The following is a 27243-nucleotide window of genomic DNA, read 5'->3' as shown; positions in this document are numbered from 1 at the left end:
ATGAGTGTTTTTCTTAAATAAATTGTCAACTTTTCAACTTCTTGGTGCTAATCTCTTCTGAATTTTTTAGGTATGCTACCAGAAGGGTTTTATTTTTATTTTTATTTTTTGAACTGTTTTGAATTCTTCCTGATACATTGTTTATTCCTGACTCTCTTAATGGCAGAGTATGGGCTTCTGCTTTGGTGCCCAGTAGCATGGTAGATTCGTTTCCTTAACTAAAAAAACATACTTTGGTAGTTTATAAAAGATAATGTCTTAAAAACACTTGGCATGTATTCAGTGTACAAAGAAAGTTACCACCCCTTCAGGGTAAAGAAGTTAGTTTTCTTTGGGAGTAAAGAGGTAGAGGAGGACAGGCCGATAGAAGACCATTTTTAGACAACTAGCTTTTTTTCCTCTTGATGTTATCTGTTGACATATTGAGCACCTACCTTACGAAAGGGCTCTTTGGTTGCTTGTAATGAGTACCTGTGTAGAAAAGTGTAGAACAGATCCCTTGTCTAAGCTTTCATGTAGTTGGGAGATCAGATAGACCTTATGCGTATTTGTGAGTAAAGTTTATCCTTAAGTTTATAATTTCACAGGTAAGAATTACTGTGTGCTGGTGTTACTGAGGAAGACTTCGTGGAGGAGGGTGGGCTTTATCAGGCCTTGAAGAATGAGTGGGTTTTAGGAAGCAGAGTGTAGGATATATCCCTTCTTTGAAGATAAAAAGGCAGTATTTGGTAAGGTTTTTTACAAAATAGTTTAAGCCCTTGTCTTTCCTAAGAATTTTTCCAGAAGGGATGTTTAAAAAGTATGTAAAAGCAATTAGGTAAAGGTAACTAGAGGATCAAATGGTGTTAGAGCATGTGTAATAAAAAGAGAATATGGGCAGTTTTTGTAGTCAAGTTGGGCAAAGAATTGATTTAAATAACTGGATGATTCCTAGAAAAACTGAATAGCCCCAAATGTGACTTCTTAAAAACTGTGAAGATGTGTTCCCGTACACCTGTTTTTGAGCATGTACATTTATCTACCATAAAGAATCCTGACATGTACTCTAAAAAAGTTGCCAAACTAGAGAAAGGGTAAAAGGAGAGTATAGTGAGAACCTCTGACTTTCTTATCCCTTTTGTTTTTTCAAAAAATCACATTTATCTATCTACTTGGAAGGATGTTTGTCTGTTTTGCACTATTTTTACAGCTGTTTTCTTAGTAGGAATTTTGCCTATTTTGAGCTGAGTTTGGGAGAGTATACTTTTTTTTTTTTTTTTCCAGTGCTGCTATAGAGGTATTTGGGTGGCTCAGTTGGTTAGGCATCTGACTTCAGCTCACATCATGATCACAGGGTCCTGGGATCGAGCCCAGCATCAGGCTTTCTGCTCAGTGGAGAGTTTGCTTGTCCCTCTCCCTGCATACACGTTCTCTCTCAGATAAATAAAATTAAAAAAAAAAAATAAAGTGCTGCTATAATGAGTCATCCGAGGTAGAGAGTTGTGGCAAAATGGAATGTAGCATCTTATTTCTGGAGTCTTGGTAGATACCTATTTGAGATTTGTCATAAAAACCTTATTCTAAATTTAACCCTCTGTGTGTGTGTGTGTGTGTGTGTGTGTATTTTAACAACTCCTTTGCTAATTGGTTATCCCAAATTTCAGTAGCTTTTTAATGGATTTAATATTTTTTAACTTACTACTAAGTTAATTTTGGGGCCAAAAAGAGAATGATCCAATGTTTTGCCTGAGTCAAGGAAATCTAATCTGATTATGATGGATTCCCGATCTCTGTGTTAGAAAACCTTAGAGTAACTGTACCAAAATTACTGTTGGGAATGGAAATGTAGTACATTGCTGTTTTATAAAGGCTTATAAGAAAAGGATATGTTCCTTATAAAAATATGGAATAGTTTAGTGTTATCTGTTGCCTACTTCAGAGAAGGATGTTGAACTGGCTAGCTTTTGCATGCATTGCTTTCCCTTTTTGCTATCACCTTCTGTCTTTGGGCTTCTCATCTTATACTCAGGCTCTTCTAGTTACTTAATATCTGATTTCTCTGTTTTTAGATTCTCATTACACTTCTTATTCACTCATCACTTTTGGTTTATCTCTGCAGCTCAGCTTTGATCCTGTCACTCCTCTGCCTCAAAATTTTCCTTATCTTTCAGGATAATGCTTTCCTTGGCTCTCAGTATTCATAGCCTAAACTTTTAAGGTTAGCCTTAATCAGATTTTCAGGCCTCAGAGAGGTACAGCCTTCTCCAGGATGTCTTCATTGATAACATTAGCTAAATAATCTAACATAGCACTTTCTTTATACTGTTCTTTTTTACTTGTTTTTGTTGGCTCCTTGAGAGTAAGAACCATTATCATCAGCAAATTATATTTCTCTAGTATCTAGTATAATGCCTTGCTTTCTAATTACTACTAGTTGGAAATATAATTTTATTGCATCTCATATCTTAAAAGTCTGCACTTTAAAAGTGCTCTTCTAGAAAGCTTATGAAGATAAAAAGATTGTTTCCCCAATGTTGGAGGATGGTATAAGTGATTTGCTGACTGTATAAATGATTAAATTTTGACAAGGAAATGTTTGGAAAGAGGGAAAAATAATCATATGTCAAGATTTGTTATAAAGATGAGAAACCGGGGATCCCTGGGTGGCCCAGCGGTTTGGCGCCTGCCTTTGGCCCAGGGCACGATCCTGGAGACCCGGAATCAAATTCCACGTCGGGCTCCCGGTGCATGGAGCCTGCTTCTCCCTCTGCCTGTGTCTCTGCCTCTCTCTCTCTCTCTCTCTCTCTCTCTGTGTGTGTGTGACTATCATAAATTAAAAAAAAAAAAAAAAAAAAAAAAAGATGAGAAACCCCTCTTCCTTTTTTTTTTTTTTCCCTAAACAAATTGTGGTTAAGGTAACTTTTTTCAGCCTTTTAGAAATCTTGAGCATGTAAGAATTCAGCAAGTTTATTCAACAAACATGCTCATTTGGCATAGTTGGAAGATGATGGATTTGACAAGGACCTGAGTATGTGTCCAGATTTGAATACTTAGGAAATATATGTCCTTGCAAATTGCTTAATCTGATTCTCATTGTCCTCCTTTATACAGAAACTCATAGCTTACCCAACAAAGTGATTTTGGGGATTAAAGAGATAATTATGTAGTTATTAACTCAGAATAGGCACTGTTTTTCCCTCTTCTGTAGTAGAAGGTATACCTAAAATTATTTCATACATTAAAGTATTTTGAAGAGTGAAAAAGTTAATAATGTTTTCACCTCTCTTCCCAGATATCCACTTCTTTCAATTCTCTGCTCAAATGTTTCCTTATTAGAGAAGTGTTGCCTGATTATTCTTTTATGAAGTAGCAAGCCCCTGTTTCCATTTCCTTTAATCTGCTCTATTTTTCTTTGAAGTTTTAATACTAGTCAATGTCCTATATTTGTTTACTTGTTTTCTATTTCCTCATCTTTAGGATGTAATAAACTCCTAAGGGCAGGATTTTTTTTTTTTTTAATTTTGTTCACTAGTGAATTTTGCAATTCTTAGAATCATGTTGTAGGTGTTCAGTGAATGTTTGTTGAAGGAATAGAAATTTACGTGCTCCCACTTCTAGTCCTTTAACCTCGCTGCATCAGAATGACCTTGGTGGTGGTTAGTGGGGTGCTTGTTACACATGTAGATTCCTGGATCCTATTCCTGATCAGCTGAATCAACTCTGGAGGCGAGGTCCAAGAGTCTGTATTCCAAACAAGCCACCCAGGTGGTTCTTAAACTTTAGTGTACATGGGACTCATTGTTTTATGGTGTGGTTTTGGCTAATTAAATGTTGTCAGCATAACTCAGATCCATGTATAATTAAATTGCAGGTGGTATGACCATGCAATCGCAAAGTTGTGGGGTTTTTTTTTTTTTTTTTCCTTTCAAGGAAAACTTATGTGTATCTGTAGTTTTGATTATTTTCGTTACTCTATTTTTTTTCTAGACTGCAGTTTAAATCCAGAGCTTTAAGGATCTAGAAATCTCAAATACTAGATGTTTATTAGTCCACCTCTCCCAACCAAACAAGATCAAACCCTTTAAGCCTACAGATAATCTGTACTTGTCTTTTTTACTCATAAGAATAGATGAACTGGTACCAGGGATCTGTTTTAAGTGATAAACATCCTTTCAAAAATAAGGACTGATTTGAGTCTCTTTTCTATGGCTATACCACTGGGGGAGCAATGATTTTTATAAGAATTACCCTGTAACGTAAAAAGTCTGGTATAAAGGAAGCAGGATGGACTTACTATAGAAAACTTGATGCATATATTTCTTTTTAGCTGTAGAATTTTGTAGAATTTCTTATTAAAAAACTTTGTCTACATTTCTTCTCTCTGAAATGGGGATAATTGCTAAGTTACAGGGCTGTTGAGAGGATTTCTGTCACGATGCCTGTCTTAAAGTCATAGTCACTCAAATAGTTCCTTTTTCTGTGGATGTAAATTCTTGAAGTAACTTAACATGCTTCATTAAAAACAATTGTAACATATTTCAAACTTATAAAAATGATAGAAAAATATTACAGATGTTCAAGTGCCCATTGTTGGATTTAATGCATACTATTTGCCCTAATTGTTTTGAATCATTTTTAAAGAGAAGCAAACACTGTACAAGTTGAAGGGTTCTCCCAACATCTTTTTCTTTTCTTCCCTCCCTCCACAGATACACGCTCATCTTGAAGTTGGTATTCATATTTCCTGTTTTTTTTAATACTCTTATAAAATATATGTTTGTTTGTTTTGAAGTAGGCCCAACACTCTCCCTTAATGTGAGGCTTGAACTCAAAACCCTGAGATCAAGACCTGAGCTGAGATCGAGTTGGATGCTTAACTGAGCCACCCAGTTGCCCCTGTATATGCATTTTAAAAATGCATGATATACAGTATTGTGCTGTATTTAAAAATTTTAAGTAAGCAGCTTAAGCAGCTTGTGGTTTGATTTGTTTTTTTCATTTGGCATTGGTTTTGAATTTTATCCATGTACACACACTTATATCTTATTCATTAATTTTGATTTTCTATTTCATGGTTTATTTATCCATGAATATTTGGATTGTCTTTTTTTTTTTTTTTTTTTTTTTTGGCGTTTCAAATAGTACTTCAGTGAACAAGGAACCTTGTTTTTCTCTTCCTTTGCGTATGCGTAAGTATTCCTCTAGCATATAAATGACTTTTCTAAAAATTAAATTTTTCAGTATTTTGGACTCTTAGTTCTTTAAAAACTGGGACCACAGAACAAAAATATATCATCTTCCCCTCTTCCTCCTTCCAAAAAAAGTACTTAGGGCAGATGCAAGACTCCTGGGTGACTTGGGTGAGATTTTTCACAAGACTTAACTTTAGAAGACAATCGGGAAAAACCTTAGTAAGGACTTAAACTGTATAGAACTTGAACCTATATAGAATTTTTCTGAATTTCTGTGTTGTAGTCCTCTGAGCCATTATTTTAGCATCTCTTAACTAGCTAACAAAATTGACTTCATAAACTGCATCCTCATTTAAAATATCTAGTTTAAATTAACTTTAGTTGAAAATTTTTTTCTTCTCTCAAATTACACTTGTATTTAAGTGTATGCTTTAAGAACTACTTAGTATTTGGTGATAAGCTTTGGGAAAAATACTTTGTGCTTATATATTTGTAGTCTATTTTACATTTTTCTTAATCTATTAAGGTAAATTCATAAAAACATTTTTATGCCTCAGTATTCTTTAAATGGGAACAGTAAAAATTCCATGACATCAGTGCTGGTTACTATGGAAACAGTAGTTTTCAAGTGGAAAATAATATATGAATCTTCTAAGAAAACAACTTTTGTGTATCTCCTGATTTGACAGTAATGAAGGAAGGAGATGAATTACATTAGATAACTCTTTAAGAGCATTTTTAGCAAAATGATTAACAAAAGTGGCAAAGCTAATTTGGGAAAGTATCTGATATCTGATGGTGTTAATAGGTCTTCTGGAATCTTTGAAGTTTTTATTTTGCAATTTGCATTATGGTTCATGTTTTCTATGAAAGAAGTGTAACCTTGTAGTTCTTAATAATACTATCTTACAGGAGCAAATAAATAAAACCTTTTCTTGAAGTACCTGGTAGGTAACAGCTGCTTCTCTTTTTCAAAAAAAACTATAGGATGGAAGTTCAAGTTTGTATCTGTCAGCATTCTTATTCTGGGCTGCATCTGTCTTGGGGGATGGGGAGGGCGAATGGAGGGAAGTCCAGGACTATTATAAAAGCTCACCCAGGTGGCTGATGATGACTCCAGTCCAATGATTTTCAAATCTGGCTATATATATCATGTCAAATACTAAAACATTTTCTATACTTATATTTTTAAAGTAGGGGTGTCTTGTGTTCACTGCCTTTTTTCACCTTATCCAGAATCCTCAGTGGCTAGCCTGGAGTGATTAGTTATATCAGAGTATTAGCTGTCTCAGGAAGAATGCAGGATTATAGTTTAGCTTGAAAACTTTCTTCCTCCTGTAAAAACCTTAACATCAGTAGAAACTACAAAATAAAATTAGTTTACATACTAAACACCTGTAAAATATGGTGATCCTTGGTACTCCATTAGTGTTGTATCACTTTGGAGTTAGAAATGTGCAGTTTCAGGCTCCACTCCAGATTTACTGAATCAGAATATGCATTTTAACAAGATCCTCAAGTGATTCATATGCATGCTAAAAGTTTGAGAAGCACTGCTGTGGAGGAAAAACACTAAGAAGACCTAGCCCAGTTCTCCCTGCAAATAAAAATCTAGTCCTGTGTTTTCCTTATCTGTAAAATTAGTGAATCTGGCTGCCGAATCTCTAAAGCCCCTGTGAGTGATATATTAGATTTAATTTTAAGTATTGAGGCTAATTTTTAAGCATATATTCTAGAACTTGAATGTCCTCATATGTCTTGAGATATGTATGCTAGGAAGCATATGCATAATCTGTTGATGCTTAAACAGATTATGGAATTTATAGGAATAAAAAAGCCCTCCCTCCTCAATATAAAAAGCTGTCTTGAGTTCTTTAGGAAAATAAGTATTAGTAGCTTCCTAATACCTTTTTATTTTCTAACCAAAATATTTTGGCATGATGTGGTAGTGGATTCACAGGAATTCATTCACAAAGAAGTACATTTGTCACCATTAGAAACACTCAAAATTATGTTTTCCAGTTCCTGAATTCAGGTCAAGAGAAAGCATTTTATATTGAATTTGAGTAGTGTCAGAATTGATTGACAGCTCTAGTTTTTCATGACATTGGAGTATAACCTTCATGGGTAATACTCCTTGAAGGGGACATTTTTGTTCTGGAAAATGATTAATCAATTGTTGTATTGCTTTATCCTCTCATTTAATAAATGAAAGTACTAAAGTTGGGGGGCACCTGGACAGCTCAGTTGGTTAAGCATCTGTCGAGCCCCTGCCTGGGGCTCTCTGCTCAACTGGAAGTCTACTTCTCCCTCTCCCTCTGCCCCTCCCCTCCTACTTGTGATCTCACTCTTGAATGAATTAAAAAAAAGTGCTAAGGGGAATAAGTTGCATTTGATTTTTCCAAAATCTGCCTTACTGAAATAATTTATATAAAAATCATTGATTTTTCAGTATAGTTTGATGAGTTTTCATGAATGCTAGTTTTGTAGCTACCACCACCACCACCACCACCACCACCACCACCACCACCACCACCACCACCAGTCATGTTACAGAACATTTCCATCATCTCAAAAAGTTCCCTTGTGCTCCTTTAGAATTGACTTAGCTTGGGCTGCTATAACAAATTACCATAGACTGGTTGGCTTACACACACATTTATTTATCAGTTTTGGAGACTAGGAAAGGATCAAGGTGCCAGCAGATTTGGTTTTAGTCCTCTTTCTAGTTTGCAAATGGCTTCTGCATCTGTCTTCACAGGGTGGAGGAAGAGATCATTTCTCTCAGGTCCCTTTCTAATTCCATACATGAGGGCTCTACCCCCATGACCTTATATTAGCCCCTCACAGGCCCCACCTCCAAATACCATCACATTGAGGATTAGGGCTTCAACATACGAATTTGAGGGACACACAGTTTGTAGCAGTAGTCAATTTCTTCCCTTGCCTTCAGCTCTTGGTGGCCAATTATCTGCTTTATGTTACTATAGTTTTACTTTTTCTAGAATTTCATATATCCTTTCATTTAGTATATATCTTTTTAGATTTATCTGTGTCATTGTGTATTTTAGTAATTCATTTCCAAGTAATAGTCCATTGTACAGATTTAACACGGTTTATGCATTTTCCGGTAAATGGACATTGGGTTGTTTCCAGTTTATGGCCATTATGAGTAGAACTGCTATGAATATTCATTTTCAGTCTTTTGTTGTTATGTTTTAATTTCTTTTAAGTACCTAAGAGTGTGATTATAGATTGTATGGTAAATATATGTTTAACTTGGGCTCCAGTCTGGCTCAGTTGGTAGAGCGTGCAACTCTTGATCTTGGGGTTGTGAGTTCAAGTCCCATGTTGGGCATAGAGATTATTTAAAATATGTTTAACTTTCTAAAAGATATTACCAAAAGTTTTTCAAAGTGGTTGTATCATTTTGTATTCTCAACAGAAATATATGTGTCGTTTGCTCTTTACCAGCGCTTTCATTGGTCTTGTAAATTTTAGTTATTAGAGTATGTAGATGTATCTGATTGTGGTATTGTTTTTAATTTCCCTAACATCTAATGGTGTTGAGTATATTTTCATGTGCTTAATGACCATATATCTTCTTTGGTGATATGAAGATAAAATCTTTTGCCCATTTTAAGATGGAATTGTTATAGGGGTGCCTGGGTGGCTCAGCTGGTTAAGCGTCTGACTTATGCTTGGGCCATGATCTCAGGGCCCTGGGATCGAGCCTCATATTGGGCTCCCTGCTCAGCGGGAAGTTTTCTTGTCCCTTTGCCCCCCCCCCCCCCCCTTGTGCATGCATGTTCTCTTTCTCTCAGATTAATAGTCTTTAAAAAATGGAATTGTTCTTAGTGAACAGTTGTAGATTTTTTTTGTATATTCTGAATACTATATACTGAAAAATACTATATTTTTATTAAGGATTTTTATGTTTGTTCATGAGGACTGTTGGTAGTTTTTTTCTTGTAATGTTTTTGTCTGATTTGGTTAGAATAATAATATTGGCTTCATAAAATGAGTTGGGAAATGTTCTTTTCTTTTTTTCTGTAAGATTCTTTGTAGAATTGGTATAATTTCTTCCTTAAATGTTTGGTAGAATTCACCAGTGTAGCCATCTGGTTCTACAATTTTCTTTTTAGGGTGTTTAATAGATTTGATTTTAAGCCTCATTTTTTTTTTTTCTTTTTCTTAGTAATAGAGTGTCTACTTTTAGTTAGCCAACTGATACTGAGTTTCTTAGGGATTTTGCTTTCAGATTTTGGGAAGGATTGATGTGTGTTTAGATGAACTGTTTTCATGGGGAAGTAGGTTGGGGGGAATGGTAGTGTAGATGTAGAATTTTACAATTGCTTGACCTTGTATATTTTGAAAACTTTCTTTTTTCCTTTTTTTTTTTTTTTTTTTTTAAATTTTCCATGGTACTCCTTTGTTTCTCCCAGTCACCAAAGGACTGTAGAAGTAGAAGAAAGGTTGAGAAAGCTGCGTTATACAATCTTTGAGACTTCTCTCTCACTTCTAATAGCACTGACCTGTATCTCTGTCTTTTGTATTTGGATCTGTTTCATCTCCTAATGAAAACTTTAGCCTTGCTATTCTTTTTAAAGATTTATTTATTTGAGACATTGAGTGAGAGAGAGCAGGTGTGAGCGCTCACGAGTTTGGGGAGGGCAGAGGGAGAGGAGAGAATCCTCAGGCATACTCCCCACTGAGCGCAGAGTTCCTGTGCGGCCTCAGCCTCAGTCTCATGACTCTAAGATCATAACCTGAGTCGAAATCAAGAGTTGGACGTTTAAGCAACTGAGCTACCTAGGTGCCCCTAGCTTTTTGACATTTTTTTTTTTTAAGATTTTATTTACTCATGAGAGAGAGAGAGATAGAGAGAGAGAGGCAGACACTAGGCAGAGGGAGAAGCAGGCCCCATACAGGGAGCCGGATGTGAGACTTGATCCGGGGACTCCAGGACCACACCCCGAGCGAAAGCAGATGCTTAACCACTGAGTCACCCAGGTATCCCGCTTCTCTACTTTTTAAAAGAAACTTTCTATTATGGAAATTTTCAAATATGTATGGAAGTGAAGAGAGCAATATAAGGAACCTGTGTATATACATCTCCCAGATTTTTGAGTGATTATTAACATAATGGCCATTTTGTTTTATCTATTCTTCCATAGCCAACCTGTCAGATTATTATGCCTTTGCTCTCTCTGCCTTAGCTTAATGCCTGAAGTGCTCATAAGATCTCTACCATAGCTGGTCCAGAATGCCAAAGTGCCCCAATACTGTTTCATCTCTGGAGTCTATGTTCCTGTTCAACACTGTAGTAGCAGCTTTCTGGTAAGCTTTGCTAGTATTATGTGCCTTTGCACCTTGGCTCCACCTCTGCACAGCTTCTTTTACTCTCTGCCCTGTGTAATGGTTCCAGTTGCTTTAGCAGTCCTCAACTCAGATCTTTGCTTGTGCTTTGGTTTCCCATGCAAGGATTACTGCTTGACTCCTATGACTATTGTCCATCCTTGAAAAAAGATGCCTCATATATTTTGTCTAGTATTATAGTTTGCAACAGAGGGCCAGTAGTTATTCTAATGCCTGGAAGTCCCAAGTGATGTGTGTGTGTGTGTGTGTGTGTGTGTGTGTGTGTATATATTTTTTTTTTCTCCCTAAGTGTACCTGTGTTTTTAAAAGCAAAGCAAAACAAAACTGGAGAGGAGTTATAATAATTTGTGATCTGCCTTATTCCCACATATTTAATACTGATGTCTTAAATGTCCTTAATTTCTTAAATGTGTAGATGTGTTTTTAAGCTGCATAGTATGTCCACATGGTTAAGAGATCTATGGGGCCCATTTCCAATGGAGTTCCACAGTCAACATTAATTTTTACTACTGTAAATAACACTGGTCAGCAAACCTGTACATCTTTGCATCCTTATTTTTTATAAGATTCCTACAAATAGCTTTGCCATGGTATAACCTCTTTATGGCTTTTAAAAATATGTGCTAGAATAAACTTAAAATAATTAGAATAATTAATAATAAAGTAATTGGATACTGTTTCCATTTGGTTATAGAGTATAAATGTTGAGTATAAACATACCAGACACAAAAACATTGCTTTTGTCAAACTGCAAATTTTTGAAAATAGACTAAGTAGACTGAATCCAGGCTACTTTCCATAAGAATTGTTTTAAGTTTTTTTTTTTTTTTTTAATTTTTATTTACTTATGATAGTCACAGAGAGAGAGAGAGAGAGAGAGAGGCAGAGACATAGGCAGAGGGAGAAGCAGGCTCCATGCACCGGGAGCCCGATGTGGGACTCGATCCCGGGTCTCCAGGATTGCGCCCTGGGCCAAAGGCAGGCGCTAAACCGCTGCGCCACCCAGGGATCCTTGTTTTAAGTTTTTAGTTGGAATGTGAATAATAACTTAAAATATACTTTCATTGCTTTTGAAAAGTCAATTATTCTTTATTTGGTTCTCTTTCTACAAGTTTAGTTTGGGGTTGAAATAATCTAATGTTAGTAACATTTTATTGTAATACAGATTTGTAGTATCTTTTTATTGCCTTAGCTTATAATTAAGCTTGAATGCAGACGGATCTAGGTCAGTTTTGAAGTGTAAATTTTGCTGTTGGAATATATGCTGAATGTATGAGTTTGGCAGATTTAAGATAAAGTATGTTTAAAGAGCAATCAAAAAGACAAATTTTTTTTTTATAGGTTTCTTTTTTTAGAGCAGTTTTAGGATCATAGCAAAATTCAGTGGAAAGTACAGAGTATGCATATACCCCAGGCCCCACACACATCAACAGCCTCCCTGCTCCAGACCAAAGTGGGTACATTTGTTAGAGTTGATGAATCTTCATTGACTCATCATTATTACTCAAAGCCCACAGTTTACAGTAGGCTTCACTTACAGGGTTGTATATTCTTTGGGTTTTGACAAATGTGTAATGCCGTGTGTGTACCTTTATAGCATTAGAGAGAATAGCTTATTGCCCTAAAAATCCTTGTCTCCTTTCCCCTCAACCCCTGGCAATTACTCATCTTTTTTACTACTGCAGGTGTCTTTTTGTAGGCCTTGTGGCAAATAGGTTAAGTATACTTAGTGTTAAGGCATGGGGAAATACTTGGGGAACAATTGATTTTCTATAAGTATATTTCAGCTTTTATCTTGAAAGATCATTTTGGGAATTGGAGTGGGGAAGAACTGACTTGGAACAGTCAATCAGGAAAATTTATTGGAAATCTGAAGTCACCTTAAGTCATTTTCCGGCATTGAAAAATGGAAATAAAATCACTATTCTCTGCATCGCATTTAACTTTAGTTTAAAATTTTAGAGTGATGCTAAATTTAAAAAGATTTCCAATTGTATGTAATCACTATGTGTTAATGTTTACAAGTAATCTAATGTACATTATTTTTCAGTTGCTTATATCAGTGTTTGATGAATGGAGTTCTTTATCTGTAGTTAGTACAAATTTGGTAGAAAAATCATAATGAGGGCGTAAACTTAAGTGAACCAGGTCACTATAATGTGCTCCATTATACTTTTGAAACATGGTTTGTGCACTTCACTTTGAAGTCTACACACTAGAAATGATGACAGAATCTAGACACCTGCCTATAAATCTGAGGTACCTATCTTTATCCATGTTAATCAAAGAAAACTGGCTACATGGTAACTATAGTCAACTAATCTAGGTAAAATTTCAAGTTAATAAAAATTTCCTGCCAAGTGATTTGTTTTTATTTTTCAAAAACTAATGCTTTCTTTATTGTAAGAACAAGACTATTTGTTGATTTTTTAACAAAATCAATCCAAGTTTGGTCATTGTGATATTTTAACCTTTAATCATTTTGGATTCTTTATAATTAGTGTATTACTTAATAGAACTTAATACTTTTAATTGTAATTTTGTGATAAGTACACTACTCTTGAGTTGCTGGAAGTATTTTCCCAAACTAGGTGATTCTCAAATTTGCTTTTAAAATACATAGGGGCAGGTATAAAACTCCTGAATGAAATGTGTAAGTTTCGTTCAATCAAGAAATATTTATTAAGCACCTGTTAGGTGCCAAGCACTGTTCTGGATGCTGGGAGATGGAGTGGTCATCAGGGTGATTGAGGTACATATATTCTGTGGAGGGAGAGATAATAAGATACACGTGTAAACACATAAAAAAGGGTCATTTTAGATACTGAAAAGGACTGTGGGGAAAGAAACCTGTTTTTTTTAAAGTGATGTGGAGGGGTCTTTAATTTAGACTTGAGTGATCAAGGAAGGCTACACTTAAGAGAATATTTGAGCTGAGACCTGGATGATGGAGAATTAAGCCACACGAGTTTCTAGGGACCGATCATTCCAGATGGGAAAGCAGGACAAAGATTTTTTTTTTTTAAGATTTTATTTATTTATTCATGAGACACAGAGAGAGAGAGAGAGAGAGAGAGAGATAGAGAGACAGGCAGAGGGAGAAGCAGGCACCATGCAGGGAGCCTGATGTGGGACTTGATTCCAGATCTCCAGGATCATACCCCGGGCTGCAGGCGGCGCTAAACTGGGGCTGCCCCAGGACAAAGATTTTAAGGTGGGACACAGGGGACACAGGTTTGGCCTGTTCAAGGAAAAGCTAGGGGACTAGATTGAAGGAACCAGATAACACAGGGCTGTGGAGGTTAAGGAACTTCGAGTTCTGTTTTTTTCTTTATATTTTCTGGTTACGGTGGGAAGCTAATTGAGAGTTTTAAACAGAAGATTGATAGTCTAGAAGGGGGGACATATTCTGAGACTTAAGGAATAAGTCTTATTGAATTGATTAGGGCAATGGCATGGAAAAAATATTCCAGACAAAGGAATATCATGAGTGAAATATGAGTCTAGAAAGAGCTGTAATAGCATAAGGATCTGAAAAAAGGCTAGCTTGTCTATTTGTAGTTTACAGAGGCGAGAGTAGCACCAAATGAGGCAGGAGAGATTTGGCAGTGAGTACAGGATTTTATGTAGGATCGCAGTTGTTAATCCTCTGTAACAGTGATTTTTAAGGAGAGTAATTTAATCACACTCACTTATGTATGTTACTTAGTTGCTACTCTGTGGAATTTAGATCAGATTAGAGGAGGGACACCAGCAAGAAGAGACCAGTTAGGTACCACTCTGCATGTGTACCATGAAACTGGAAGTGATAATATCCTCTTTAATTAAATATTGATTGCTTTTACTTTCAAAGATTCTTCTTTGAAATGGCTTGCTCTTTATATTGTTATTGTTTGCAGTGCATTTTGAAATAGTATTGCTGCTTTTGCTACTTACAGTTAAAGGTGCCTTGTAATGTGGAAGTAAAGGCTCTCCTAGCTTTTGCAAATCAAAAGCTAGATTTTTCTTTCTGTAAGGAGAAAAAAAAATCCATTAATGTAGATACTTCATTTTTAAGAATAGTTGTTAGTTGGATAAGATATTCTAGCAGTGTTGGCTAATAATGTGCCACTTCTCATTGGGCTGTCTGCTGGTAGAGAAGGGACAGTCATTGCATTGAACAGAACAGATACTGTACATCTCCATAGATTGGGAAGGAGCTTAGTAGACAGGTTCAAGGGGGAGAGTCTCTTAAAATTGTTGATGTGGAAGAGGATAAGGTCCTCAGGAGTAAGTTGTTGCTACATGGGATAATTGATAGGGAGGAGAGCCAGACAAGGGATATAGACTCTGAAACCAGCTATTAGATGTTTTTGTTTATTTTTTTAAAAGAACAGAAACCTAAACTTTAGAAACTTGTCTCTGCTGTTTCGGGTTTTATAGTTACTCATTTTTTTTTTTTTTTTCTTCTCATTGTTGAGTAAAGTTCTGCAAAGGTTACCTTCTTTTGGTGTGCGGGGTGAATGAAGGAAGAGTTTATATAACTGTTTTGGGGAGATGTGTAATTTTGAAGTGGTGGCTGTGGTCTTTGGTGAAAAAGAGCCCAGAGGCAAATGAAACTATCTTATAGTTAGGCACCTCACTGTTCTTGTGTTTTCCACTAAGATATTAATCCTGTGCTTTGCTTTAATAAGGGAAGCTGTACTCTTAGGTTACTCTTACTAAATTAGGGACTTGTTAGCTTTACCATAAGTGTCCGTTTTAGAAACTTCTTATGACCCTAGCTTAGCCGTTTTAAGTTTCCCAGGGAGCAATGTTTACAACTCATGTTTTAATCTTTGTGGCTTAGAGTAATTTCCAGGTGATGCCCACAGGGAGAATTGGAATCTGAGTTATTCGGTAAAATAGACTCCCCTCCTACTCCCTTTTGCACAGATCAACTTTATGTGTGCATACAGGAATTGTTTATAGAATAATGCAGGCTCAAGAAACAGCTACTGTTCACGTTTAGCTGTTAAGACTTAATAGTAGAGGCTGTACTCAGTATTGCTGCTTATTGTATATATAGTGGGAAATCTTAGCGTATTCTTGGTTCTGTTATAGAGGAGGGAGTGAGAAATCCAGTATGTACTTGAATATTACTTTATATAAGTATTTTCAGATGATCTGCAATAAGGGGGAAATTACTTGAAATTTTGCTTTAGTTGTGATCCTTTAGAAATTTGTCATGCAGGAATTCAAGTAACCTCTTTCTCTTGTTTTAATTCTAGGTGAGAATTATGAAGATGATGACCTAGTAAACTCTGATGAGGTTATGAAGAAACCATGTCCAGTACAGATTGTTCTTGCTCATGAAGATGACCATAACTTTGAGCTCGATGAAGAAGCTTTGGAGCAGATATTGCTACAGGAGCACATACGAGATCTTAACATAGTAGTGGTATCCGTGGCAGGAGCTTTTCGTAAAGGGAAATCATTTCTACTGGACTTCATGCTTAGATATATGTATAACAAGGTGAATAGTGTCTTTTAAATTGAACCCAATTAAAACCAAAACCCAACCTTGTTTAAAAATAATAGACAAAAAACAGTGAGAACTGTGTCTTTAATTTTACCAAAATCCAGTTCTTGCTAAAACTACTCAGTTCTAAGACAGTAATCTAAGTTTGTTTGAGTTTTTGATTCCTCCTCATCTCCGTAATTGCTTTTTGCATGTAGTACATGTTGATGCATGTGAGTGAGAATCTACGTCAGAGTCATTGTAGCTCTAACCCGAGATGTCTGAGTATACGCTAAGGTCTCTGATACACTGTTCATCTCTCCCTTTTTGTTATTTCTTCACACATTCCCCCCCCCCCCTTTTTTAAAGATTTTATTTATTCATGAAAGACACAGAGAGAGAGAGAGGCAGAGACACAACAGAGAGAGGCAGAGACACAGGCAGAGCAAGAAGCAGGCTCCCTACATGGAGCCTGCTGTGGGACTCCATCCCAGGACTCCAGGACCACGCCCTGGGCCGAAGGCAGGCACTAAACTTTTGAGCCATCCAGGGATCCCACACATTCCCCTTTTTAATCACCTTTCCAACAATGTGTGAAGTGGGCTGATAGAGACTTTTGTAAAAGTATACCTATGCTCTTCAAATAAGTTCGCTTCAGTCACTATTACATTTTGAGCTAAAGTCCAGTTCCTTAGAGTGGCTTCCAAGGCCTTTGATGATGTCTGAGCTTCGTATCTTGCTTCTCTGTGTCAAGCATTCCATCGTATTTGCAGTTCCTCAAGTGTTTCTTGTTATTTCTTCAAATGTTGCTTTATCTTTGGCTAATCTTTGCATAGCAGGCCTTCCCTGATTTTTTTTATTTTTATTTTTTTTAAGTAGGCTCTATGCCCAAAATGGGACTTGAACTCACAACCCTGAGATCAAGAGTCACATGCTTGTGACTGAGCCAGCCAGGTGCCCTGAGGACTCCTCTGATTTTTAAGACTATGTTATATTCTCCTCCCACCTCTGATGTACAAGTCATTTGTTTCATTGATACTGTTTTACTTACTTATTTTTCCTGGTGAGTTTAACCTCTGTCAGGAGTGGGTCTTATCTTGATTACCACATCTCCCTCATCTAACACATTAATTGTCCCGTAGTAAGCACTTCTTGTTTTGACCAGTGAATCTCCCCTTCTCCACAGATTTTCACTTTTTCATAATACCAAGCAATTGTTATTTCCTTCTTTCCCCTGATTTTGGCATTCTCCCCTGAAAAAAAGCAAAAAATAATTTCACTTGAATCAGAATGTTTTTCTAACCATTGAATATTGGGCTGAGGGAGGGAGAATTTGATAGGGACAAAGAAGGAGGACTTGGAAATTTGGAGTGCCGCACTTAGGAGGAAGAACTCTCATTACAGGGGCGTTTGACATTCAGAAGCCACATGAAGATGCTAGAAATAACGCTTTGACAGAATTATGTAATTGTCTAAACACATGTCAGGGTGCTCACCTTTACAAGTTCTATATCAATCTGTAACTGGGTGTGCATCTGCCTTAAGGTAAGTAACAAGGTAAACATTCCTAGCTGATTTTCCAGGAAACTTTTCAGTAGTAAATTCTTTTCATAAGATCTCCTCAGGCATGGTCAGGTATGCCTCAATATCAAGAATGTAGTTCATATTAAACAGCACTATGTTACATGTGTAGCAAACTGAGAAAAATGCATTATTTCATCCATTTAGATTGATTATTCTCAAAATTTTACATCTGAAATAGAGAAATGAATAAATAGTGGCATATTCTTTTTAAAAAAGACTGTACATTTAAAGATGATAATTGAGGTTCTGACTCCTTAAGTAAGCTTATACTATTGTATGTATGTGTGTCTTGAGATGTTGAGTGCAAATGTATTTGATTCCAGGTAGGTCACAGACAGAATGTTCAAAGGGGAAGGAAGTGTAGATCACTTACCTAGCAATGACAGATAAATTTCACCTCAGGTGCCATTTCTACATCAATCTCTGATCAATTGGTAGTGGTGGTTCAGGAGGGGAGTAGCATGTGTCTTGTATTTATCGTCTCTGAAGTAACACAATATCCCTTTTCCTGGGGGAGACACTGAAGCCATAGGAAGGTTATCAGGACCTGAGTGAGGTTATATACCTACTTAGTGGCTTCTAAGCTGAAATAGCTTTACTAATTTTTGATTGATAAGGTTTCCATATAGAATTTCTGATATTAATAATCTTACTCTGTTAATTAAAAATGATGCTAAAAAAAAAAATAAAAATGATGCTAAACATAGTCTGAATTTTGGGACAGCATGCCTCTACTTACACTGATTTAGTGGTGGGTTATGCTTTTCCTAGGAGAATGAAAGTATAGAAGGAAAGTCACAATGGAATAGTTCTGAATTTATTTCATTAACCATATCTTGCCTGCAAAGGTGTTATGATAGCTGAAGAAGGTAGGAGATGAGCAGTGGCTTGTACTGACTTTGTCTTTTTATTGACGTGAGTCAATTTATGTAAGGATGCAGTTCACTAAAGGAGCGAAATATAAATATTTTACTTTACGATTTAGAAATAGATGACTTCATTTTGAGTAATTAGTAAAGTAATACAAGATTGAATGTAGGCTTGTTTCCGTTGGATAAAAATGAAAACTTCGGTATTCAAATTCTTAAAACTAAGAATATTCTGAGGTTTTTATCAAACATTTCCAAATAATAGGGGAAATTCTGATTTTTAGGTCTTATATTCTTGTGAAGTAAATAGCTTTTTACACAGGGTTTTTGTTTGAGCTACCACTGTGTTTTGAAAAGATTGTTTTAAAAGTATAGGAGGAAAGAAGTTAGTCTTCTTTTGTAAACAAGAGATGAACTAGACATTTTTCTAGAATAAGATTCTGTTGTGTATTGGAATTGATCAATAACTACAGTTCAACTTTTACCATGAAATATAAGATATGAGAGGGTCACTAAAATTGTTGATTCTTGAATTCATAAAGTAGTAGCACATTTTGAACTTAAAAGGATATCACTTACGACATTCACTATGAATGCCACATATGAGGAATACTACAGAAATTCAAATATTGTTGGTGAACCTAGTAATTTGTAAGTAGAATATTTTTTGTAAAAGAGTTTGAGTTTTCTCAAAAACTGAATTCTCAAAAAGCTGTAAATAATTATAAAAATTTATGTGAGAACTATTAGGTCTATTATGTCAGTATTTTAAAAAAATCATTATTTGTACAAGTAGGGAGTTATATAAGAGGAGATGAAAATCTGTAATGAGAAACAGAATAGGTGGTAGTGGTGGGAGAGAGGATGACTTTTCCTTGCGAATTATATATGTATATTCAAGTATTCTATGCCTTTCCCTTTTTTTTTTTTTTTAAATTTATTTATGATAGTCACACACACACACACACAGAGAGAGAGAGAGGCAGAGACACAGGCAGAGGGAGAAGCAGGCTCCATGCACCGGGAGCCTGACGTGGGATTCGATCCTGGGTCTCCAGGATCGCGCCCTGGGCCAAAGGCAGGCGCTAAACCGCTGCGCCACCCAGGGATCCCTGCCTTTCCCTTTCTAATGCTGATTTGGTTGTTGGGGGGTGTAGTTTAGATAAATGTGTTTTTTCTTTTCTTTTTTTCCTGGAGTATAATTTATATACAGAAAAGTATCCAAATCTTTAACTGTATAGCTTTCTGAAATTTTACACATGTACACACCCATATTACCACTACCCAGATAAAGATACAGAACCTCACCCCCCACCTTATTATATCCCTTCCAGTTAATATCTACCCCCTAGTTAATATCTACTCCAAAAGATAACTGCTATCCTGGATTCTTGTACCACAGACAGTTTTGCCTAGTTTTGAACTGCATGTAAATGAAATCATACTATAAAAGCTTGTGTTTGGCTTATTTCTTTGAGATATCTATGAAATGTGTCCGTGTTTTTGCATGTAGTGAGCATTCATTATTTTTGTTACTTTGTTATCTGCTATATGATTATACCACATTTTATTTATTCATTTAGCTGTCAGTGGATATTTGTTTTGATCTTACCAGTTTTAGTAAGTTGATTTTTGTGAATCCCCTGCTTCCCAAGTAGATTACACCTGTGATAATAGGAAGTATTAGAAGAATGCTGATCAAAAATTATCATGTAAAAGTAATTTGAATTTCAGGAATTGGTTTAGGAAGGTCAAAACTTAATTTAGAATTAAATTATGAATGTAAAACTTAATACTTGGGATATATGGGTGAGAGCTGCTACTGAACTCTTGTAGCTAGTCTTAATTCTGTACAGAGTTGCTTGTACTTTTATATCATTTTCTGTTTTTTAAAAAAATTTTACTGTGAGTTTTTAACACCTATGAAAGTAGATGATAGCATAATGAGTGCTCATGTATTTATAGTTATCAACTCAATCTCATTTCATCTATACTCCAACTCATTCCATACTTTATATGTTGTTTTGAAGTATGTCCAGGTATAGAATTTGTCAATATTATAGTATATCTCTTTAAAGATAAGGGGTTTTGTGGGCATTACAATAATATCATGCATAAAAACGAGTAATTCGTAAGTTAGGTAATAAAAGGGATAAACTTTGCAGTTGACTCATATGTTTTAATTTAAAAATTTTTTTACAGTTCAAGTCAAGATTGAACCAAATGAGATCCACATTGTGATTGGTGGCCTTTAAAGTGCTTTTAATTCTTTTTAGGCTTCCCTCCGTCTCTTTCTTGGCAGTTTATTTTTTAAATAAATTAGTTGCTGGTCTTACAGTTTCTCCAGTCTGGATTTGCTGCTGTTGTTGTTGTTGTTGTTGTTTTTTATCTGAATGGTGTAGTTTTACATGTTCCTTTGTCCTGTGAATGTACTATAAATTGTGAGTTAAATCTATGGACTTGATCAGACTCAGGACTTGTTCGACTTTTTGGCAAGAGCATCTCATAGATGATGTATTCTTCCATGAGGAAGTACAGATTATCTCTTAAAATAACAGTTTCTGAATCTTTGTCGAATTCTAGGTATTCTGATTACTGGGCATTTAATAGGTATTATCTCACTCAGTATTCACATTACCCCAATACAGTAATATTAGTATTTCAACTTGATAGGTAAGGAAATGAGGCTAAATTTAAAAGACATGGCAAGGCTGAGACCAGCCAGACCAGACAGTTTGATTCCAAAGTCTTTATTCTTAAAACCACTATGTAAAATGATGTTTGGTCCTTTTCCATACTTTCACTGAACTGTTCTTTTGAAAATGGTCACTTTCAGTGTCTATTTCAGTAGTTGAGATAGACTGACAGGAGTGCATGCCTGTTAACTTGTTTGCTGCCCACTGGTATCTATGCTTAGGTGAGTAAAGAGTTTTGACTACATTTATAACATAATTACTAAAGGCATTTTAAGGGAAACTATATATAGTTTTTATATTTTACTAGAGTTGCTCCCTGAATGGCTTCCAGAGATCAGGAGTAAGAACTATCTTTAAGGATCATATGTGCTGCTACATATAATTTGCCAAAAGTACAAATAACTCCGAATTGGCCATATGGGATGTTGAACTTGATTTCACCCTTTTTTTTCCCTAAGGCTAATAACAATGTCTGAGATGTGAGACTTGTGGGAAATGTGTGGATGCATGAAGGAAGGCTTGTTTCATGTTCTTTTCTAAGAAAGAAATATATTTAGAGTATGAATAATATTTTTAAAAGGTTCTTCCAAGGGTCATTATTTTTTTTTGTGGTATAACTTAAAATAAAGTGCATAAACCTTATTAGTATAGCCAGTGAATTTTTGTGTACCTATACTTTTGTAACCACTGCCACTCAAATCAAGAAAGAGAACATTACTAGCACTCTAGAAGGCTCTCTCATCGTGCTCCCTGCCAGGTATTACTGTCTTCAACACCAAGAGTCCGCCACAATCCTGACTTACATCACCACAGATTAGTTTTGTCTACTCTTGATTGAACTTTACATAAATGTAATCATAAAGTATTCAGTCTTGTGTCTCATTTCGTTCACTCAACATTGAATCTAAGAGATTTATCTGTGTTATCACATGCATTAGTAATTGTTATTGCTGAGTGGTATTTCATTGGATTAAGATAAATCACAATTTATTTACTCCTTTTGACATATGAGTTATTTGTAATATTTGTCTGTTATGAATAAAGCTACCATGAAATTCTTATATAAGTCTTGGTGACATAAGTACTTACTTCTGTCGGTTATATTCCCAAGAGTAGAAATGCTAGGTCCATAATGCCCATTTAACTAGATGGACTGCCAAAATTTTTTCCAAAGTGGCTTTACCAATTTGTACTTCCACGAGCAATGTAAGAGATTTACGTTCGTTATGCATCTTATGAACACTATTGTCTTTTTAATTTTAGCGTTCTGATAGGTATGCATTTTGTAAGTTTTAAGTCATCATCCTACTCTTTACAGGTTCATGTTTATAAAACTGTTGCTACATTTAATGTAGAAATTTAGCTTATTCATCTATTGAACTGAATTAACTTGTGTATTTCACTTACGACAGGTGAAAGGAATACTCTATATAACTTATGTGATAAGCTGCTGAAAATTTAAATTTTACATTGTTCTATTTTTGCCTATGCAGGAAGCCAGCAAAAAATTTTTTTAAGCCAGCAAAATTTGATCAGAATTTTAATAAAGAAAATAAAAATTGTTAGGCTTATTTTTATCCCTGAATATAAGCTAAAGGGTTGAGTTATGTGAACTGTGGATTACCCTTTTTTCATCAGCACACTGGCTTTTTTTTTTCCTCTTAGATTTTGATTTCTGGGCTGAAACTAACCTTCTGTTCTCTCATATGCAGGTTTAAAATTAGTGTGAGTAATTTCAGTTAGAAAAACTTCACCAAATGTTGCCAAAGCTAGAGGAATCAAAAGCAGATGAGATGGAGTAGTCTACAATATATTGTTCAAAGTCCTTATAGCAGTATCTTAAGAGAGGCTTTCTCAGTTGCATTCCTGAGTGTCTATTCCCTGAAAAATGTTGTTGTTTGTAGGCTTTGAAAACATCTCTCCAGCTATAAGCCCCACTTGTATATACTGCCTGTTTTGTAGTATCATCACAATTACAGTACCTGTGTCGTCATATATTTGTACTTGGGAGAACATAAATTGTTCTAACAGAGCTTTTTTCCATTCTGAAATCTGTGTTTCTTTTAAGTTAAAATTTACTATTTCTGGGGCACCTGGGTGGCTCAGTGGTTGAACATCTGCCTTTGTCTCAGGTAGTGATCCTGGGGTCCTGGAATTGAGTCCCATATCTGGCTCCCTGTGGAAATCCTTCTTCTCCCTCTGCCTATGTCTCTGCCTCTCTCTCTGTGTCTCTCATGATTAAATAAATAAAATCTTAAAAAAAATAAAATTTACTATTTCTAAAGTACTTGATTTCATTTAGGTCATTTACTGAAGGATATCTTTAAGTAATAGACTGTTAATGTAAGAACTGATCAAACACATTAAGACATTTAGGGTGTTAAACAGTCTTGTATAAATTAAGTGCCTTTTATTATTAACTGTTGTTGAAGAATAGTTTTTTAAAGTTATTAACTCCCTGTCTCTCTCATTCTCCCAGAAAATTTTGCTGTTTAACTGAATGAGTTTTCGTTCAGGAATGTTTGTTCTGTTTGAAACATCATTTTCTTACACATTTTTAAAATCACTAATAGGATGCATTTTCTATAGATACTTTGGATAATGGTTATCATAATCTTACACATTTTTAAAATCACTAATAGGATGCATTTTCTTTAGATACTTTGGATAATGGTTATCATAATCCGTCCATCAAAAAGCAAGTTTAGGGGCACCTGGGTGGCTCAGTTGGTTAAGCAGCTGACTCTTGATTTCTGCTGGGGTTATGGTCACAGGGTCCTGGGATTGAGCCTGGGGCATCTGCTTGAGAATATTCTCTCTTTCTCCCTCTGCCCCTCTCCCCTTGTTCACGTGCACTTAAACGCGTGCGCGCGCTCTCTCACAAATAAAATCTTAAAAAAACCCAAACAAGTTTAGTGGTGCCTGGCTGGTTTAGTCAGTAGAGTATGCGACTCTTGATGTTGAAGTTGTAAGTTTGAGCCCCATGTTGGGTGTAGAGATTACTTAAAAATAAAAACATCTTAAAAAAAAAAAAACTTAAGCCATAGGATTTATGACATGTTACACTAGTACATGGATATATAGCAGAACCTCCAGTGGACTTTCCTTTTCCTCCTAGACTTCTGTAGTAGTATGGGATGGATTTTGTATGACTGGAAGTCTTTGTTAAGCTTGTCTACTAAGTGTATTTGATTTTTGGTTTTTCTTTTAACAGCTTTATTGAGATATAATTCATACACCATATAATCCATCCAATTAAACTGCACAGTTTTATGGTTTTTAGTATATTCGCAGAGTTGTACTTGGAAGGGACCTAGAATAGACAGTCACAAAATATGGTGATAGTTGTCACCAAAAATCAAATTTAGAATATTTTTATCACCTAAAAATGAGAAAAATGAAGCCCTGTATCCTTTAACTATCACTTCCCCTTCTCTACCCCCAAAACCTCTGGCCTTAAGGAACTACCAATTTTTTTTGTCTCTATAGATTTGCCTCTTCTGGACATACACATAAATAATATATGTGGTTTTTTTGGTGACTAGCTTCTTTCATTTAGCATAATATTTTATTTTTTTTTAAAGATTTTATTTATTTAAGAGAGAGAATGAGTGGGGGTTTAGAGATAGAGGGAGAAGGAGAAGGAGACTCTCCACTGAGCAGGGAGCCTGACACTGGGCCTGATCCCAGGACCCTGAGATCATGACCTGAGCCAAAGGCAGATACTGAACCAACTGAGCTACTTAGGCACCCCTAGCATAACGTTTTAAAGGTTCATTTATGTTGTAGCATTATCAGTGCTTCATTAATTTTTAAGACAATATCATTTTATTTATAGATATACCACATTTTCTTTATCCAGTTTATCAGTTAATGGACATTTGGGTTGTTTCCACCTTTTGGCTTATGAATAATGTTATAATTATCTGAATACATGTTAATGTAATTCACTAATTATAAAACAGTAGTATATAATAATAATAATGGAATTAGGCAAGGGTCTAGCTTCAATTCTTTTGTATATGTCTATCCATTTGTTCCAGCACCATTTGTTGAAAGGCTGTTCTTTCTCCATTGAATGGTCTTGGTACTTTTTTTTGTCGAGAATTAGTTGGTCATAGACATATGAATTTATTTCTGGACTCTCAGTTTTATTTCATTGGTCTATATGTCTATTCTTAATGCCAGGACCAGACTCTCTTGGTTACCAATTGCTCTTTAGGGAAGTTTTCAAATTAGGAGGTGAGAGTCCTCTTATTTTGTTCTTTTTAAAGATTGTCAATTCTTAAAAAATAAAAAATAATAGTAAAAAAAGATTGTCTGGGGATCCCTGGGGGGCTCAGTGGTTTAGAGCCTGCCTTTGGCCCAGGGCGCGATCCTGGAGTCCTGGGATGGAGTCCCACGTGGGGCTCCTGGCATGGAGCCTGCTTCTCCCTCCTCCTGTGTCTCTGCCTGTCTCTCTGTCTATCATAAATAAATAAATCTCAAAAAAAAAAAAAAGATTGTCTATTCTAGGTTCCTTGCAAGTCCATGCATATGAATTTTAGACCTAGCCTGTCGGTTTTTTTTTTTTTTTTTTTGATAGTCACACAGAGAGAGAGAGGCAGAGACATAGGCAGAGGGAGAAGCAGTCTCCATGCACCGGGAGCCCGACGTGGGATTCGATCCCGAGTCTCCAGGATCGCGCCCTGGGCCAAAGGCAGGCGCTAAACCTCTACGCCACCCAGGGATCCCTAGCCTGTCAGTTTTATGGGAAGTTAGCTGGAATTCTGTTGGTGATTAGGTTGACTGTGAAAGATCAACTTGAGTATTGCCATATTAATATTAAGTGTCCCACTTCATGAACATGAGATTTTTTTCCATTTATTTGTTTGTTTTAAAGATGTTTTTCTGTTTATTTAGATCTTTAATTTTTTTTCAAAAATGCTTAATTATTTGCAGAGTATGTTCTACTTTTGATAAATGTATTACTTTTTAAATGCTATTAAGTATGGAATTGTGGTTCTTTTTGTTTTTGTTTTTTGAGAGCGAGAAGGAAAGCAAGAGAGATTGGAGAGGGAGAGGGAGAAGCAGAAGCAGACTCACCACCAAGCAGAGAGAGCCCAGTGAGGGCATGATCATGACCTGAGCTGAAGGCAGATGCTTAACCAGATGAGCCATCCAGGCACCCCTGAAATTGTTTTCTTAATTTTATTTTCAGATCGTTCATTGCAAGCTTCCATCAAATATAATCAATTTTTGTATATCGATCTTGTATCCTGTGACCTTGTTCAGTTCCTTCATTAGTTTCAATAGTTCTCTAGTGTGTTCTTTAGAGTTTTCTACATACCAGGTCATGTCATCTGTAAACAGAGATAGTTTTACTTCATCCTTTCCAATCTAAGTACCTCTTAACCTCTTTTTGGCTAACTATCCTGTCTAGAATCTCCAGTACAATGTTGAGTACAAGTGGTAAGGTTGGTATTCTTATTTGTTTTCTTAATCTTTGGGGGAGGAAGTGTTGAAGTTCTCACCATTATCTATGATTTTTAGCTGTAGGAATTTTTGCATTTTTTTTTAAATATATATTTTTTATTTATTTATGATAGTCACAGAGAGAGAGAGAGAGACAGAGACACAGGCAGAGGGAGAAGCAGGCTCCATGCACCGGGAGCCCGATGTGGGATTCGATCCCGGGTCTCCAGGATCGCGCCCTGGGCCAAAGGCAGGCGCCAAACCGCTGCGCCACCCAGGGATCCCTTTGCATTTTTTTTTTTTTTTTCCTTTGCATTTTTTTTAAATCAAGTTCAGAAGTTCCTCTCTGTTACTAGTCTGTTGGGAGGTTTTTTGTTTTTTAATCGTGAATAGTTGTTGGATTTTGTCAAGTGCTTTTTCTATGTATCTATCGATATGGTCATGTGATTTTTCTTAGCTTGTTGATATGTTATTAATTTTTTGAGTATTGAGTCAGTTCTTGCATTCCTGGAATAAGTCTCATTTAGCTGTGGTGTATAATTTTTTTTAATATACATTGTTGGATTTAATTTGCTAACATTCTGTTGAATGTTTTTGCATCTGTGTTCCTG

The 27243-nt window shown here is 35.8% G+C and overlaps 1 protein-coding gene across 4 annotated transcripts in view; it reads left to right on the top strand.

Annotated features, from left to right (window-relative positions):
* ATL2 (atlastin GTPase 2) overlaps positions 1-27243 on the top strand; it is a 56376-nt gene that overhangs the window by 6632 nt on the left and 22501 nt on the right. For 2 of the 4 annotated variants that reach the window (XM_038561297.1, XM_038561296.1), the window contains exon 2: positions 15800-16044. The exons of 1 other annotated variant lie outside the window; for it this stretch is intronic. In XM_038561297.1, the coding sequence (XP_038417225.1) occupies positions 15800-16044 (245 nt within the window). Of the gene's footprint in view, positions 1-6101; positions 6119-10390; positions 10512-15799; positions 16045-27243 lie in introns of those variants that run through there. One more of the 4 variants, XM_038561298.1, reaches the window with a different exon arrangement.

This window comes from Canis lupus, chromosome 17 (genome assembly GCF_011100685.1).
Source record: "Canis lupus familiaris isolate Mischka breed German Shepherd chromosome 17, alternate assembly UU_Cfam_GSD_1.0, whole genome shotgun sequence".
Taxonomy (NCBI): Eukaryota; Metazoa; Chordata; class Mammalia; order Carnivora; family Canidae; genus Canis; species Canis lupus.
The sequence above is the reverse complement of the archived record's forward strand: the minus strand, read 5'-3'. Positions and strand labels throughout refer to the sequence as shown.